The 19,591-nt window shown below is 37.5% G+C and overlaps 1 protein-coding gene across 2 annotated transcripts in view; it reads right to left on the reverse strand.

Annotated features, from left to right (window-relative positions):
* Atad2b (ATPase family AAA domain containing 2B) overlaps positions 1-19,591 on the reverse strand; it is a 137,304-nt gene that overhangs the window by 66,828 nt on the left and 50,885 nt on the right. For both annotated transcript variants that reach the window (XM_052745964.1, XM_052745963.1), the window contains exons 13-16: positions 16,995-17,083; positions 9,048-9,207; positions 6,383-6,473; positions 1,502-1,813 (exon numbers count right to left, since the gene is read on the reverse strand). In XM_052745964.1, coding sequence (XP_052601924.1) covers positions 1,502-1,813; positions 6,383-6,473; positions 9,048-9,207; positions 16,995-17,083 — 652 coding nt within the window. The remainder of the gene's footprint in view (positions 1-1,501; positions 1,814-6,382; positions 6,474-9,047; positions 9,208-16,994; positions 17,084-19,591) is intronic.

The following is a 19,591-nucleotide window of genomic DNA, read 5'->3' on the forward strand; positions in this document are numbered from 1 at the left end:
TTAAAAAAAATTTACAGTCTCGGAAAAATATATTTATAATGATAGTCAAACTGATTAATATTCATGATTTACTGAATACATTCATTTGATATTCACTAAATAATGCCAATGATTCTATTATAATTCTTTGAACAATTTTCTATGTGGTATAAACTACACTCCAAATAAAGGAGAAATTAATCAAAATACATTATTTCATACCAGGCACACTCCTTTAGTCCCAGAACTTAGGAAGCAGAGGCAGGCAGATCTCTGTGAGTTGAGGCCAGCCTGATTTACAAAGGAGTCCCAGTACAACCAGGGCTATATAGTGAGACCTTGTCTTAACAAACAAATAAAACTCCCACTGCTTCACCTTCAAATTTAGTAATAGGTCTTATTTGATTTCAATATAAACTTAAATTTCTTTCTTTCTTTTTCCTTTCCTTTGAGACAAGGTTTCATATAGTCATGCTGGCCTTGCCCTCCAAATGTAGCTACGGATGATCTTGCTTCCTCCACCTCTCCAGTGCTAGGATTACAGGTGTGCCCTACCATATCCAACTTACACAGGGCTTCAGGCAAGCTAGACAAGTATGCTTCTCACTGACTTACATCTCCAGCATAAACTTGTATTCTTTTGTTTTTTCCATGAAAATTGGTGATTTTTTTTAAAAATGGCACTCTGATTTTATCTCAGGTCCAAAGTCTAATCAATCTTGAAGCTTAATTAAATTTAAAATTATGGACCATCAGGTTGAAATTAACTCCCTTGCCAACAGCTCACAATTTAATCAGCACAACGCACTAAAGAGTGTTGTGTCAATAACATCAAAATATATTTGATGAGCTGAATCCACAAAAGTATTATTGTAATAATGCAGGCCCAAAGCATAAGCTGTGCAGGCAGGCTCCCTGAGTTTGAATTGGCTCAAATCTTACTGAGTGACCTAACATAACCCAAATTACTTTCCAAAGTGCCCAATCTCCTCCTCTATATATGAGGTAACTAACTCAGAGGATTGTGATATGGATTAATGAGCGATAATTTGTGCAAGCACTTTATAATAAGCTATTATATATACTACTACTATTATTATTATGGTCAATTTCCTAATCATAACACGCCCATATTAATACGGTTACACAAGAGTGAAGAAACAGGCCGGGCAGTGGTGGCACACGCCTTTAATCCCAGCACTTGGGAGGAAGAGCCAGGCAGTCTCTGTGAGTTCGAGGCTAGCCTGGTCTACAGAGCCAGATCCAGGACAGGCACCAAAACTACACAGAGAAACCCTGTCTCAAAAAACTCGAGAGAGAGAGAGAGAGAGAGAGAGAGAGAGAGAGAGAGAGAGAGAGAGAGAGAGAGAGAGAGAAGAAACATTCACCAGGCAACCACCATATACAGGCAACATGCAAGTTGTGAAATAGTCAATGATGACTTACATAGATAAAGTTCTAACTAATCTTATGAGGAAACTTTTTTCCTGTTTTCACAATATAAAAAAGTAGTTTAGAGTACCTTCTTTCTTGTCGCTCTGGCTAATTTCTGCATGAGGAAATACTTTCTGCAGAACTGCTAAGATGTTGTTGAAGCTTCTTTCTAGCAATGGCCTTATAATGGGGGACAGCGCCTGTCCTGAAGACATCACAGCACGTTGGGAAGCAGGCACAATGTTCTGCATCGCATGGTAAAAGTCTTGGGCACTGAGCACTATTGAGGAAACATCTAGCTGCAGTTTATGACTGCTAGCATAGATCTGGGGGTAACGCCTCCGAAGGGCAATCAGGGCAGCTTCAGTACACAGGGCCTTGATGTCAGCTCCACAGTAGCCTAATGCACAAAAGGAGAAAAGTAACAAAGTTAAGTTAATTGTTCCAAGTACCATTATGGTTTGTTAATGCATACATCTTTATCTAAAATAACACATCATCATCAATTATATACTGCTTTATTAGTAAAATTAAAATCGACACCTTAAAATCACCTGGCAAAAATGTTCACTTAAGACTGAAAATGTTTTTAAGTATTTTAAATTAACAAAAACATAAATTAGCAATATTAATACAAAAGAGTCCTGCCTGTATTGTATGTCAAAAACCACTGACTGTAATGTACAGCTTTCTTCAGGGCAACTTTTCAAAGAATTACAGTTTCATTTCGCTCTTTCCTCACTGTTCTTAATCAGCACTTTAACCCGAATGCTCTACACTGAGACACAGCTTTAGTCCTTCACTGATTTTATTATGAGACAAAATCTCACTAAACTGCCCAGGCTGGCCTTAAACTTTTGATCCTCCTGCCCTGACCTCCCAAGTACCTGTGATTACAGGCATGTGTCACCATTCTTGGCTTCATTTTTATACTCTTACTAACTCCTTAACACATATGAAAGAGCGGTACAAAGGTGTGCATAAGCAGAGTCTTCAAAACCCCATAGTTCACCGTCAGACCTGAGTGCAGTGCAGTAGTGGTCAGCAGGCAGCTACCCAAAGCCATCCACCCACCCACCTCCAAAGGCACCAAAGAATGAAGACTAAAGAAAAACTCTCCGGTTTTCCCACACTTACATTCACTAATATCCATTTAATCCTAACAAATATATACTTAAAAAAAAACTATGATCTGCTAAAGGCCCCTGTCACAAAAGAGAAAAACAAAGAAGTAGGGGGAAACCTTCAGATTAGTCACAAACTGGCTTTTCCTATCAGCAATTAAAATAAATTTCACTTGGTCACAATTATTTGTTAAGCCAGCAGGGGGAGCCATTTGAACAAGTTATAGAACATGGTACCCTAAACTCAGAAAATTCTATCAAGTTTATCTTTCTCTTTACACTCCACATTGACCTTATGCAGCTTATAAAAACCAAAATACTGGTAATTACGGAAAAAAAATGACTCACAAATTAGAGTAGAAAATGCAATCTGTGAGAATTTGCCTCAAAAACTAAACAGATTAAGCATAAATATTATAACAATCATCTACCTCCCAAATAATTCTTCGGAAGAGTTAGGTTTATCACTAGACTTCTATTTTATACTTCTCCATTAGTAAATCTTCTTTAAAGTACATTTTTCTTTGACATACAGTTTTTACACTATTTTAACAAAACTGAATACAGAGTACTTGCATAAAGTTAGAAAGAGGAAAATAAACAGCCATCGTCAAGTAAGAACAACCACATTTCTGTTTCTCATAAATACCTGCACAGTTAATGAGCACGCAGTGTCCTCTTTACAACAGATCAAACAGCAACTACAGGATTATTTAGTCATAAATTCTCCAAGAACATAAAAACTCTACATTTGCCATAGTAACATGCTAATTATATACAACAGCAATATACTATTCATTCTTTCCTAATCTAGTCCACATATAATTGAGCTTATTAACAATAACAGGTCCCATTTTCTAAAATAAATTTTCAATGGATTATCACAATCAATAAACCAGAAAAGATGGGGAATATTTTCTTTACATTTGCTTGTGAGAAAGTGTTACAGGCTCATATTCTGTGGTTCTTAAAAAAAAAAGAAACCTAAGAATGAAGAATAAAATGGAAAGATAAACGCAAACTCCTGGGCCCCACAACAGTGAATTATAATCTCTGAGGGCTTCAAATTTTAAATATATGTATTTTAGGAAATGTTTAGCAATTACTCTGGCACACAAAAGAGTTGAGAACCACTCACTCAATGTATGTTTCAGTAGACTCAGGCTAAAATTGCTACACTTTGGATAAACATAGGCCTCCTAGACAGGGCTCTGGCCCTGCTGCAATTCATAGTACACACACTTGTTCTCTCAAGAGTGTCTAGTTTAGAAAACAGATGATACTGGAGGTGTACTACAAGCTTCTAAGAGTTAAAAGTTGACCTGTAAAAGTAAGTGTCCCTTTTCATAACCCAGCCTTCCCCACTGCTAAGCAATGCTCTACTGAACACTGACAGACAGAAGCAAAGGAAAATGATCCTTGCATGTTACTATTAAGTTAGAATTTTTCTGAAGACTGAAACAAGGGTCAAAATTTTCTTTTTTCCTTTTTTTTCCTTTTTTTCTTATTTTTTTTATGATTTATTCAAGACAGGGTTTCTCTGTGTAACAGTCCTGGCTGTCATGAAACTCACTCTGTAGACCAGACTGGCCTTGAAATCACAGAGATCCGCCTGCCTCTGCTTCCCGAACACAGGGACTAAAAGTGGGCACCACTACTGCTGAGGCTTTCTCAAAAAGCAATTTCAAACAAAATGGAAGCCCACAATACAGATATTTCACAGACATGATTTCTTTGTTTTAAGCCTCTCATTGAAAAGAAACAGAAAAAATAAGTTAATCTTTTTACTAATTTTACATTCCGATTACTTTCGAAAACATTCTTAACACCAGCTTTTTTTTTTTTAAGTTTCTTTACTACTTAAAAAACATACCTGATATGCATGCAAAAACCTCCAAGTTATTTCAAGGTAAAAGTTACCAAATCCATAGCCTATAAAAGGCGAAATTGCAGATACTCATCAAGACTGCAAAATCTTCTGTTAGGCATAAATTTCACTGAACTGAAACCATACATGTTGAAACATATTTGGGGTATATAAAGTAATATTCAAACTAAATTTAAAATTTTTTATTGTTCTATTCCTACTTGAAGACCTGCATTTGACTATTTTTAACATGAACTGGTTTCTTAAATGAAATAAATGCCATAATTGAACACATAGTCATTTAATGACAATGGATTTTTATGTCCCTCTCCAGGAAGCTATTGGTATATACACCGATTTACATACTATACTGCCACCCCATGGAAAGGGGAAGGCAAGAGAAGTTTTTCAGTCCAGCAAGAAATTACATCATAAATATTTTTAAAGACCAAATACAAACTAAAATAAATCACTTGGAAAAGTGAGGAGTACTGATTGACCTTTGGAAACACACTATGGGAACTAAGACTCTAATATTCAGGATGAAGGATTAAACTGCAGTGTGTAACATCTCAGATGGAAGGTAGGGTAATAGAAAGTGATTTTATAATAGCTATCTCTTAGGGAATTTCTAACTTCCTGAAGACTTCTGTATACTTCAGTTAAGGATCATTCTGTGACAGATTCACAGAAAAATCTACAGTTTCCCAGTCTGATCTGAACACTAACACCACAATATGATAAATAAAAAGGGACAAATCTCTCAAAAAGGGAAAGACTGGTTTTTTTGTTTTGTCTTTTAACCAAGTACCACCCTCTCCCATAAAGCAGCACAAGGCTTTGCAAAGATCCAGCCAAATGCACATGAAATGGTTTGGCGCATGCTCTCTTATACCAGGCAGAGCTTAAACTGGAGTAGTGCTGGAGAGATTTACGGTTCTCCTCACCAGAAGATGTCGAGGTCTTTGTGGTTCAAAAGCTGAGGGATGCTGCTTCGAGATGGAAGTCCCTGTGGATGAAGAGGATAATTCGGATGTAGCTAACTGAATGGACTAATGTTCTATTTAAGTTTTAATTATTTGATAGTGGATTACAATGATTTTTTTTAAACTAAGTTGTTCTTTTGGTTTTGTTAACTTTAAAGTTTTCCCAAGTATATGCTATTAGTGGATTTATTTAAGGGATTTCTTCATAATGCTTAAAATGTTCATGGAGACGGTAGTTTTTTCTTGTTTATTTGTTGTTTATATTTTGCAGAGTCTGAAAGGAAAACATGAACCAGTTTTGGTGCCTGCTCTCTTGCCAGGAGGAAGGAGGAGGGGAAATTTCCTTTGTATATATTGTTACTTACTACTCATCTCTTATTTCAGACCTAATTAGAAAGAAAGCCCAGAGTTCCATCTCCTGTGGTTATTAATGCGCTCATCCTTTAGGACAGCAATGCTTATTTACTCTGTGGGGGAGGTTTTCAGCTGTGATGAACTGAAATGAAGTTTTATATTTGAGGCAACATGGCGAATACCAGTAAGTATTTTCTTTGATAACTCCTCCCACCCAGCTTCCTTCTAGATCATACGAATAAAGCTGAGCCTATTCGTCCTATCTATACAGCATAGGAGACTGCAGTTTGTCCATCTACGTGAACCTTTTTCTCTTATGTTTGTTATTGTAGTAAAATTTCTGAGAAGGGATAATTTCTAAAAGGAGACACTGTAGTAATATGAAGGATATTCAGCATTCAATGAAAGCCATGTTACTACTAAGCTTTGTTCATCAAACACCTGATATGATGAAAACTGAATTAAGAAGTGTTCAAACTTTAAGTGAAACATTTCTATAACTTTTAAATATGAATGCAGAGCCCTCTGTCACAAAGTTAAAGACATAACTGTACTCATTCACATTTCAAAATAAGGGGAAAGGGGTGCTGAGCAGAACAGGCAATGACAGTCCAGAGAACTCAAAAAGGAGCACTCACCAACACATTTTTCTGCCAATTCTCCTAAAAAAGCATCAGACAGTTTCGGATTCCAGTCCCTGGTGTGGATCTGTAAGATGTGTTTTCTGGCCTAAGAAAAAAGTACAGTGGCATAAGATAGCACTGACTTCTCATGTTTCAGCTGCAACAAATTCTGACTGTAACCCCCACACCAATCTGTTGTTTGTTTTAAAAGAAATTTAAACACCTTGGCATCCACATCAACCCATGAGTTATAAAACCTAAGACTGTTGTCTCTGTTTCTCTATGTTGAGACAGTTAATGTTCTAAGAGGTAAAGAAACTTCAGTGATGGCATTGACTAATAAGGAAATCACCAATGTGTGACTATTTAGTTTTACTTTTCTGCCACATCACTTTTTAAATTTTAGTTATTATTGTTAGGGATAGGCAGAAGTGTACATACACATGTCACCTCATTTCTCTCCTACGAACTTAGTACATCCCCCTGTACTGGCAGGGAAAAAAACCTATGCTTAGCTGTTGTGAGATGTCACACACAGATACTTGTCTATATCAAAGCACAAGTCCCCACTTTGGCCCCATCTCCTACAATGAAGTCCACCTCCAGGCGCTGACACAGTCCTGGCAGCTGCATCTGGGCAATGAAAGTGAGACTATATCCAACCCTAACCCCACCCCAATGTCAAGGAACATCACAGAAGAAGAGGCAGAGGGTTTTGGAGAGTTGGCTCAGGGGCTAAGAGCACTGGCTGCTCTTCCAGAGGACCTGGGTTCAATTCCCAGCACTCACATGGTAGCTCGCAACGGTCTGTAACTCCAGTTGCAGATCTGACATCTATACTCTCTCTCTCTCTCTCTCACACACACACACACACACAAATAAAACAGTGAAAAAAAGGATTAAGGGGCAGAAAGAAGGTAAGGGTGAGAGGATGTGACATGTTATTTGCTGACATGATAAAGTTATTCGTGAATTCACAGCAACTATCACTGCCTGCACAAGATCTGCAAAAGATCAAGCCAGTCAAAATGGCAGCATGGATGAAGTGCTGCACAAAGCCCCATCCCTAGCTGAGGAGCAATTGGCAGTTGACGAGGGAGGGAGAATTATTTTTCCTTGGAGGTGTACCACGAGTAGGTCGCCCATAGTCCAGTGATGACCCCAAACCCATTTATTTTGTGTATATGGGCAGCACTAAGTCAGCACTCAGTGAGATACTTCTTTAAAGAGGGTGAGGGGCCTAAGAGAATATGAAGTTGGGAGAATGGGTTAACAGTGAGGGAGAATCCGGGACAATTTGAAGGCAGAAAATGGTGGGTGGATATGATCAAACATATTATATGAAAGTATGAAAATCTCAAAGAATAAATTAAAAATATTTTTAAAGAAAGTTGGAGGGGTTATATATGCTGTCCTGACAAAGGTGAACTTAGTACCATTTTAAACCCTTTAATCTCGGGACTTGGGAGACAAAGGCAGGCCAGCCTGGTCTACAGAGAGAGTTCCAGGACAGACAGAGCTACCTGTCTCAAAAAAATAAATAAATAAAATAGTTTGTGGATCCAAATCTAAGTCAATGATAGGTGGTTATGCAGACAGAAGTCAAACTGAGGCATGAAACTATTCTGCAAAGGGTATTCTTTGCTTTTCTATAGTCCTAATTACCTACATCTAAGTATGTAAATCAGGTAATTCACATGCAACAATATACACTCATACAATATATCTCATCTCAAAGATGAGTTCTCATGAAAATTTAAGAAACAAGCTAAATCAAACTAACAAAATTTCAAGTACAATTAGGAATGAAAGAACTTTATGACATACTAAATAACATTTTCTGTAATAAATGGCCATATACTAGTCTGTCTTAAGGGAACATTCTTTAAATATTACACCTTTAAATACAACAAATACAATGATTAACATTTTGGGCACAGAATATTTATGGACATATTTTTAGGGAGAGGTGGCAGGAGAGATCGCTCGGCAGTTAAGAACACTCACTGCTCTTTCAGAGGACCCAGGTTCAGTTCCCAGCACCTACACAGTGACTTATCTGTAACTCCAGTTTCAGGGGATCCAGTACCCTCCTTCTGGCCTCCATGGGCACCAGGCATGTAATCAGTACATTTACATACATGGAAAATACCCATACTAATAAAATAAATGTTTGTAGAAGTTTATGGGGCCAACTAGAGACACATGATAAGTATACATGATAATTGCCTCACTGGGGGGAGGGGCAGCAAATAAGCATCTCCAGGAACCCAACCAGGAACTTTCCTTTCCTTAAGGTTACTGACATTCTGGTAAGTGCTAGTAAAACAAAAATGAACTGTTCAATAATATCACAGTTTGCTGCTGTCGTTCCAGTTGTTTTAAAACACCACATAGCCCAGGCTGGCCTCAACTTAAAATTCTCATGCCTTAGTCCTATAGTGCATTAACAAGGAATGTAACACAGGCTGTTGTATTAAGTAAGATATCCCATAAGCAAAAAATTAACAATGAAAATATAACCTTCAAAGTATATATTTTGTAACTGAGTTACAAAGATACTACATATGTGTATGTATGTGTATATTTTGTGTGTGTGTGTGTGTGTGTGTGTGTGTGTGTGTGTGTGTCAATAACAACAATTTAAAAAAAAAAAAAAAAAACAAAAACCTAGTCTTACCCTTTGATCAGGCAGGTTGAAAAGGAATTCTCTGTCAAAACGACCAGGTCTCCTGAGTGCAGGATCTATAGAGTCAAGTCTGTTTGTAGCACCAATAACAACAATTTCACCTCTATTATCTAATCCATCCATAAGAGCAAGAAGGGTTGACACTATAGAGCTGTTGGGAAAAAAAGTCCATGTAAAACTTAAGGAAAGAAAAAATGTAAACACTGATGCTAATAATAATTCAGTCTTAAATTTTAATAATTGTACCACAAATACATAATATAGAGAAATCAATATTAAAAGTGCACAGAAAATGCAACAGACATCTAAACCACAGCAACCAAAAGGATGAGGATGAAAAAAAGAGAAAGGAAAGATAACATTGAAATTAAAATCCGAGCAGCATGTGCAAAACCACGACAAAGTCCAGGAGTCAGAGATCAGACTGGCCAACATATCAAGACTACCTCAGAAGGAAGGAAGGAATTAAAATCTTAAAAAAGCAAGTCAAAGAACACTTGCTTAGCATGCACAAAACCCTGGGTTCAATGTCCAGAATTACAAAATATAATGGCAAGATTATTATAAATGGCTCAGTGAGTAAAGCCATTTGCCAATAGGCCTGATGATCTGAGTTTGATTCCCAGGACCCACACAATGGGAGGAGATAACTGACCCCTGAAAAGTTGCACACCTTCCTAAGCATGCCATGGCATGCACACATGTGCACCCACAAAAAATAATTAAATGTAATAAAAAAATATAGGGGGGTCTGTAATAAAAATTTTAAGTAAAACTTTCCTGCATCAAAGGATGTAATCAAGAATGTGAAATGAAGGGGCTGGAGAGATGTCTCAGCAGTTAAGAGCACTGGCTGCTCTTCCAGAGGATCTGGGTTCAATTCCCAGCACCCACAAGGCAGCTCACAACTGTCAGTAATTCCAGTTCCAGGGGATCTGACACCCTTACACAGACATACATGCAGGTAAAATACCAATGCACATAAAATAAGAATAAATAAATCATTTTAAAAATGCTTTTAAAAAAACATGAAATGACAACCCAAGAGAACTAAGAAGCTATTTTAAAATTATATATCTTGCAAAAGTCTCAAGTCAAAAATATATAACTATAATAAATGATCAACGCAAATAGTGAAATCTAAATATAGGCAAAGGATTTAAAAAGCAATTCTCCAAAGATTGCATGCAAAGGGCATATCATTAAACTAAGCATATGGAAATCAAACCAAATTAGGTACCACTTTAAATCCACTAAAACTACTATAATTAGAAAAAAAAGTGTTGGTGAGGTTTTAAGGAAATCATAACGCTCACACACTGCTGGATAGTAATGTAAAATGGTATACTTTTGCTAACAAATAAAGCAGATTTTCCACTATTTAAGAGTTAACATATGACCCAGCAACATCCACAAAGAAAAATTTGTATGTGAATATTCAGAGCAATATTTTCCCTCATAGCCTAAAAGTCAGAGAAAGTGAATAGCCACAAATGAGTGGATAAACAAAAGGCAGTACACATCCAGACTGGACTAGGTCAACAAATGAAGAAAATCAGGCTGCTAACCCAGCACTCAGGAGGCTGAGACAAGAGGACCACCAGTCTGAGGACACCTAGGTTACACAGTTTTGCAGGCAAGACTGATCTACAAAGTAAAAACTCTTTCCCCAGTGACATCCCTCCAAGAAAATGATGACTGATACAACATGGATAAAGCTTGAAAATATTGCTAACTGAAAGAATATGGGCAAAGGGGCCAAATATCACAGAATCATACTGACATAAATATCTAGACTGGCAAGTTTACAGAAACGGGAAGTATGGAGAGGTTTCCTAGTGCTGGGAATCCACCAGAAAGGCTGAGAGCGATGCCTGAAGAACACAGGGTTTCTGGGATTACAGAATATTATAAAGCTGTGTGGTGGCAACAGAACTCTGTAAAGATACTGAGAGCCGGGCTGGAGAGGTGGCTCAGAAGTTAAGAACACTGGCTGTTCTTCCAGAGGTCCTGAGTTCAATTCCCAGCACCCATATGGTGGCTCACAACCATCTGTTATGAGATCTTGTACCCTCTTCTGGCCTGCAGGGATACATGCAAACAGAACACTGTATACATAATAAATAAATAAATAAATCTTTTAAAAAAAAAAAGATACTGAGAGCCAATGAATTATATAGTTTAAGTGGGTGAACTGCACAGAGAGCTGGCACAGCAGTTAAGAGCACTAACTGCTCTTGCAGAGACCCTGGGTTCAATGCCCAGTATCCACAAGGCAGATCACAACTGACTGCAACTCCAGGAGATTCAACACTTTCTTCTGTCCTGGGAGGCACTGGGCACACATGTGGCACACATACGTGTATGCAAGCAAACATTCATACACACACATAAAAGTAAATAAATCTTAAATAAACAAGTAAAGCCAGATGTGGTGTTACATGTCTACAATCCCAGCAGTCAATTGGATGATGGATACAAAGAAATTCAGTTCCAGACCAGCCTGGGCTACAGCTATGTGAAAACAATAGAGGGTTAGAGAAACACTCAGCAGATAAAGTGCTTGTCAGTCCCTGGAACCCATATTTGAAGAGGAGAACTAATTCCCAAAGTTTGTGTATGTACAGGGTGGGGAGTGGGGGTAAACGAACAAAAGTAAACGAAGCAAAATAGAGAAATACAGCATGGTAGTGTATGCATAAAGTCACAGATACTCGGGGGCTGAGGAAATGTCTGAGTCCAGAAGTCTGAAGTCAGCTGGGCAACAAAAAGTAGTCCTGTTTCACAGAAAAATAACTGGAAAATAATTTAAATTAGCAGTGGTAGGGTACAAGTTTGCCCCCAGCCAGGTGTGGTGATGTATACCTTTAATCCCAGCACTTGGGAGGCAGATGTATGACTTCTGCAAAGGTGGAGCTCTGTGATTTCGAGTTCAACCTGATCTACATAGTTCCAGGACAGCCAGAGCTATATAATAAGACCCTGTCTTAAGGGGAGAGGCAGGGAGAGTTTGCCTACAATACAAAAGGCCCCAGATTTGATCCCCAAAACTGGGGGAGGTTACAGTAGTTTATTTTTAGATGAAAGCACTCGGGGGTTATCTGTTTGTTTCCATGTCTGAAAATGTATGGTATCTACACTTCCCTATTTCTAGCAACAGTGTTTTTCTTAGTTTGCCAACTGTTCTCACTCCTATTCTTTATTTTTACTGCTGAAACAATTTCTGGAATACACAAACCATGTCAAAAATAATTTTCCTTCCCAAACACATTATTCAAGCTGTGTTTTTAAAAAATTATAAACAAAATAAAAATATGATGTCTAGGAAAGATCTGTGATTTCTGTTTTCTAATTGGATGACTGAAAACCTATGAAGTAGGCATCATACCCGGAAATAAGATGAGGTAGTGTCTTTAATTATAAAGTTATGTTTAACCACTGGTTTGACTGGAATCTGAAATGATCCACACAAGCTCATGTTGAGATGTTTGGTCCTCAACAGATGGCACTGTTGTGCTCTAGAAGTTTCCGATCTCATATTAAGATGTGTAATCCATTTTGAGTTGGTTTTGTATCGAGTGGTAAAGTAGATAGAGGTAAAGTTTCAACTGAGGAAATGTAAGTTCCTAGCACCATTTATTGAAATATCTGATTATTGAAACGTCCTTTCTCAAATGTTTGATGGAAATCCGATGTCTGTTGGAAATCAGATGACTATAGATGCATTGGTTTTTATTTCTGGCATATCTTTTCTGTTCCATTAGTCTGTGTGTCTTTGTCTAGCCAATAGCATCCTGTTTGGGTTACTATGTTTCTACAGTATATCTTGAAATTAGACATTATAATGCTTCCAGTTTTCTATGTCCACAGGATTTCTCTGACTACTAAAGGTGTTTTGTAATTTCATATCAATTTTAGGGCTGTCTTCATCTAGTTTTTTGAAGAGTGTCAATAGTATTCTGAGCAAAATTGCACTGAAGTGTAATTTGCGTTGGGTAGTATGGGACAATTTAATAATATTAATTAATCAATGAAGACTTCTATTTTTTCCATTTCCATTTTGTCCTGCTCAATCTCTTAAAATTTTAATTTTTATTTCTATGTATGTTTATTCGTCTGCATGTAAGAACATGTGTATGTGGGTGCCTATAGAGACCAGAAAAGGGTACCCTGGAGCTGTAGTTACAGACAGTTGTAATTCACCCAACATGGGTGCTAGGACTCAAACTCTGGTGCTCTATCTAGAAGAACATCAAGTGGTCTTAACCACTGAGCCATCTCTCCAGCCCTTTCTTCAATCTCTTTATCAATGTTTTTTCATACAGAAATCCTTTTATTATCTTGGTTAAAGTAACTTGTAGGCATTTTGTTTGTATTATGAAGCACTTGCTTTCTTGATTTTCTCTGCAAGTTTAATATTAATGTAGAAAAGTGCTATGTCAGCTTTGTTTCCTTTAACACTTGAATTAGGGGAAGGGGTTTATGCATATGATGGCATGCATGTGGAGAAAAGAAGACAACTTGGTGAGTGTCTCTGTCTGTGGGACCCAAGGATTGAACTTAGGTCCTCAAGTTTAGAGGCAGGCACCTTTACCCACTGGTGAATCATGACAGAGTTTGGATGTCAGTTTTGTATCCTCAACTTTACTGAATTTGCTTTTAAGTTCTAATAATTTCTCAGTGGAGTCTTTGTTTCTCTATTTAGAGAATCATGTTATCCAACAATAATTTGCATCCTTTCCTACTTATTTACATACTTTTTATTTCCTTCTTTTGCCTAATTTTCTGGCTAAAATTCCAAGTACTAAACTGAACAAGAGCTGTGAGGTTAGACAGGGTTATGTTAGTGTAAACACATACATTTTTTGCCCATTCAGTATGATGATGCCAGGATTTTGTCATACACAACCAGTATTATGTTGCAGTAGGATCCTTTTGTATCTGATTGATTCAAAAATTGTTTATCAAATCATTTATCTACATCTTGTCCTTCATTCATTTAAGGTTAGGGCTTGAATATAAATTGTCTCCCACAAGTCCACGTATTTAGGAGCTTGGTTGTCAGATGTAATTGGTTTTCAAACAGTAATCATGGAAACTCTAATCTAAGCAACAGATCATAATATCATGGCATATTGGGAAGTGATGAAAGTAGGAGGTGGGGTCTAACTGGAGGAAGGCGGTCACTAGGGCCTCTTACTTGGTACTTTATTTTGCCCTGGTAAGTTCCTGTGTACATTTCTATTTCCTGGCTCACATGAGCTAGGCAAATTTGCTCCTCCACTCACACTCACTCCTGGGCTGTCTTACCACACACCCAGAAACAGACTGAGACACCGGCACCATGAGCCACATCAGTCTTTACTCCTTACTTAGGTCAGATATTTTGACACAACATTGAGAAAGTAACCAATGAAGATATAAGGTATTACGTTTACTGATCACTAGGACAAATCTCATTTGACTGGAATTAAATGTTTCTGATGTGCCAGCACTCTGCAAAACCTCTGGCACTGATGTTCATCAGAGACACTGGTCTATAGTTCTTATTAGTGATGCTAGCCTCATAAAATGGGTTTGGAAGGGTTCCCAACCTTTCAAGATTTTGGAGCAGATGGAAAAGAATTAATATTAGTATTTTCTTTACAAGTTTGGTAAATTCAGCAATGAAGTAACTGTTCTTGGCTTTTTCTCTGTTGAGTGACTTTTTCACTAATGATTCATTCTTTTATGTTTGTTTTGTTTAATATTTGGTTTTGTTGTTGCTGTTTTGAAACAGGGTCTCATACTGACTGGGCTTGCCTCAAATGCTGAGGCTCTCCTTGATCTCCTGATCCTCTTGCCTCCACCTCCTGAGTGCTGAGATTATACACATGCATCCCCATGCCAGGCTCAATCTTATTACTTATTACTTGTCAGTCTAAATTTTCTATGTCCTCTGTGTTCAATTTTGCTATGTCAATGTCCAAGTATCCTTTTGTTCTAGGCTTTCCTGTTAGTTATAGTTGTTCATAATAATCCCCACTGTTATATTTAATATTTGCCCTTAAATGTTTGTTTACTTGAAATTGCATTTATTTGGGGATTTCCTTTACTCTTCTGATTAATCTTAGAGGTTTGTCAATATTACCAATAAAAAAATCTTTTTCCGGTCTCCAAAGCGAGTTCCAGGAAAGGCGCAAAGCTACACAGAGAAACCCTGTCTCGAAAAACCAAAATCTTTTTCCAACATAGATATCTTTATTTTTATGTTTACAAATTTCCATTTATTTCTGTTCTGATTATTATTTCTTCCTTTTACTAATTTTGTGTTTGGTGTATTCTTGTTTTTCTATATCCACTAGATGCATCATTAAATTATTTATTTGAAATCTAATTTTTATTTTGGGCTTATTGCAATAAATTGCCTTCATAAGTACTGTTTTTACTATAGCTCTTAGTTTCTGATATGTTATATATCCACTTTTGTTTGTTTGGCATTTTTCTTTTTAAATTACTTTTTCACTAATTGTATTTTTTTAATTTCTCATTTATATCATGAATTATTTTTAAATATTGTTGACCTCTCTGTATTCATTCAGTTCATTATATTTACTCTATAGAAATACTCTTTCTTAATCACTTCACTTCTATTTTTTCCTTTGAGGTCTACTGTTAACAGCCACTATGCTCAGCTGTCATGCTACCACTTTTCTCCTGATTTTTGTGAGCTCAGAGTGACATCAATGTATCTGGCTGATCAGATATCTCTGCCCTTTTATAAGTGGCATTCAAGGTAGATAGCTTTCTTTGAAATGGGTAAGTGCCAGTTTGATAAAGTGTGTAGGTTTTAGCTCCAGCACCACAGTACAGTCTCTCTACGGCTTCTTTTATGGCAATCAGTAAGATTTGGATGTGGCGCATGGGCAGAGGGTCAAAAATCCTTCAGCTCCAAATGCCACAAGGATAAAAGGGCACTCTATAGAGTCAGATGTGAGGTACCCAAAAATATTGGTGGGCACTCACTGTGGTTCCAGAAACATGCAGAGTGCAAGCATATTTTGTCAAGACTGGTGGCAGGTTCTTGGGCCCAACAACGGCTCTAACGAACCAAAATCATACATGGCACTAGACAGAGATGGACCACATGGCAGATTAGAATGAGATACTGAAGCTGACTACTTCAGGTCTTAGATTGTGAAGGACCCTGACTAACAAAACACCTTCAGGAAAAGAAGTGAAATAGGGTCACTGCACCAAGATACATCTGGTCAATCAATGACCAAAACATCATTTTGTGGTAAATGACTGTATCTGTGAATTAGACACCTTTCTAAATAATTAATGTGTCAAAATGAAATAACAAAAGTGGGATGAGTAAGGTGCTTGCTTTGCACGCCCCTACAAAAAGCTAGGCGTGGTGACATGAATGCAGTCTCAGCTGGGGAGAGGATACGGAGCAATTCAAATTCTCACATATTACAGAACAGAACATAGGACAGTGGGCTGGAGAGGTGCTTCTATGGGTAGAGGCACTTGCCGCAAAGCCTAACAACCTGAGTCCCATCCCTAGGATCCACAAGCTAGAAGGAGAGACGTAGCACCTAAAAGTTGTCCTCTCATCTCACAGACAATTCATAGTAAACATGTTCTCTGCTGCTTGCGTGCACACACAATAAATAATAAATGCTATCTTAGACATCTACCCCCAAAAAAGTATAATACACATCCACATAAAATAATCAATAAATATTCACAGTAGGACTATCACAGTATCCCAAACCAAAAGCAACCAAATCACTCAGATTGTAAATTAATCCTGTGTTGAGTGAAAGAACTTCCAGAAAATAGACAACATTTAAAATTCCTGTAAGTCTTCAAGTGTTTAACCAAGGGCTAAAACCAAATATTACACCAGTAAATGGAAAGAAATCAATACAGTAAGTTAAGAAAAATTACCTGTGAATCTGATCTTGTCTACTAGAACGAACTGGAGCTAACCCATCTATTTCATCAAAAAATATTATAGAGGGCCTCATCAAATATGCCTAGTAAATAGAAAATAAAATTACTTCATTAATTTTTCACTTTTGAATTTAACTTTATAGTTCCTGAGAAAGGAACATAAAAGCAAATAGTACGACATGCAGCGAGTATTTAAAGTACACAGTAGAGCTGGGGAATGTCGCTGAGTGGTAGGTCATTTTCTTAATGTGTGCAAGGACCTGAGTTCAATCCCCAGAATCAAAATCAGAACAACAAAACACAAGAGCACAGCAAAAAGCAAACAGCAGCAGCAGAGTCAGCTGCATGGTGCCCCACAGTCCACGAGTACTGTTTCCCACAGCCCACGAGTAATGTTTTCAGGCATTTGTTTATCTTTTCTTTAGTAATAAAAATTGAACTCAGGACTTCACAGACACTAAGAATGTACTTGACCACAATCCACACACTGCCCAGTCACTAACACTTGTTCTTTTTAACATAACTGTATATCTAAATTAGCTTCAATATAAATACATAATATTTGCTACTTTCATTTTTAAAAATTATAATTATCAGCAAGTATTTAAAAACAGAAGCAAACATTTCATCAAGCCTTACTCACCCAAGAAAACTATGAGATAGCAATAAAGTAAATATAAATAATCTTTATAGTTTAGGGCCACAATCTTAACTGAGACCAACATACAGTCCTATCTCTAGCATGATAAGACTAAAAAGTGTAAATGCCAAAATGTTTTAACTTTTAACTCACTAGACAATTACGAGCATTCCCATGAATTCTTCAATCTTCTGTTACTGTTATTTTACATTTTTTGCAGTCATTACTTTTCCTTAAATCATACAGGCAGCATATGTTTTTCTTAGCATTAGACACTGAACACAATGAAGTGTAGATCTTACTTATTCTTCTTTCTATTATCCAAAAGACAGCGGTTTTCACACTTTTTTTTTCTTAAGACAAGGTCTCACTATGTAGCCCTGACTGGTCTGAAACTTGCTATGCAGACCAGGATGACCTTGAACCCACAGGGATCCACCTGTCTCTGCCTCCCAAGCACTGGGATTAAAGGCGTGTGCCACTACACCCTAACTACACTACAAACTTTTAATATTTGAATTGTTTCACCAATTATATATCATTTTTTGGAATAAAGAGTATTTTGTTTGTTTTGAGATTCTCATTCTGCAGCCCAGGAGGGTCTGGATTTCACCATGAAGACCAGGAGTCCCCAGCGTCTCAGCTGCTGGAATTAGAGTTGTCAGCCGAAAAACCTGGCTTTCACCATAGAAGAGCACGGCTAATAAATTCTTGACTGTACTTTTATAAAATGAACTGCCAAATATGTCACACTTCCTTCACTAAACCCAAGAGTTACGTGAAAACTGACGTTAGGACTCATTTTTTAAGATAAGGAAAACTGTGTTTTGCTTGTTTGTTTGTTGGGACAGGGTCGCACTCTCTAACTCAGACCAGTCTGAGACCAACAGCAGCCCTGCTAGCTCACCCTACCCAGGGCGAAGAATATAGCACATTCACCAGGCCTGGTTTTTAAGCTCAACTGATCCTCTCACCTCAGGATCAGGAGTGAGAGTTCCTTTTACTGTCATGTTCATTTATTTCCTGTGACTCTAGGGATTGAACCCAGGACCTTACACACACAGTAATAATAATCTATAATAAATAACAGGGACTAGGCCGGGCGGTGGTGGCGCACGCCTTTAATCCCAGCACTCGGGAGGCAGAGCCAGGCGGATCTCTGTGAGTTCGAGGCCAGCCTGGGCTACCAAGTGAGTCCCAGGAAAGGCGCAAAGCTACACAGAGAAACCCTGTCTCGAAAAACCAAAAAAAAAAAAATAACAGGGACTACAATTGCATACTACCATGTCCTGCTACATTTAACCTACACATTTCCTTTCATTCTGCCTTTTCAAAACATTCATTTAATTTTTAATTCTGCCAACCATGTATTTATAATCTGGTATTGTACGGGTAACTATACCTCCAACAATTGTTTCTTAAATTTCTGGACCTAATGGGTAGCACTTAAATGATAAGATAAGAAATATTCAGGAGGTAGGGCCTAATAGGGGTTCCTTCGGTCATTGAGGACATTCTAAAGGAGACCCTGGCCTACTAATATTCCACTTTTTCCTCCCCGGCTAATGAGGTAAAAATATTAACAGTTTGGTTCCGCCATGTGCTCCGCCATCATGTGCTTCCTATCTTACCGTAGGCCTAAACCCAAAGGACCAATCACAGACTACAACCACCATTTGAGGCCAGATAAGCTCATCTCTTCATAAGCTAATTGTCCCAGGTATCTTACTACAGTGACAAAAAAAGTACCTACTATATAACTATGACAATAAATAACACAAGTTTTATGAGATTCTTCCCACAAATTAACATTTTCTGTTGGTACCATTTCCTCAATAAGATAGTAATCTAAGCTTACTTTACATCTCAGGAGCCCAGTGGAACCTAACATGGTATTGTACACACAATAAATGTTTTACGGATCATAAATATTCAAATCTACTAGAAAATG

The sequence above is a fragment of the Peromyscus californicus genome, unplaced genomic scaffold, assembly GCF_007827085.1.
Source record: "Peromyscus californicus insignis strain IS unplaced genomic scaffold, ASM782708v3 Scaffold_1__1_contigs__length_55948999, whole genome shotgun sequence".
NCBI lineage: Eukaryota > Metazoa > Chordata > Mammalia > Rodentia > Cricetidae > Peromyscus > Peromyscus californicus.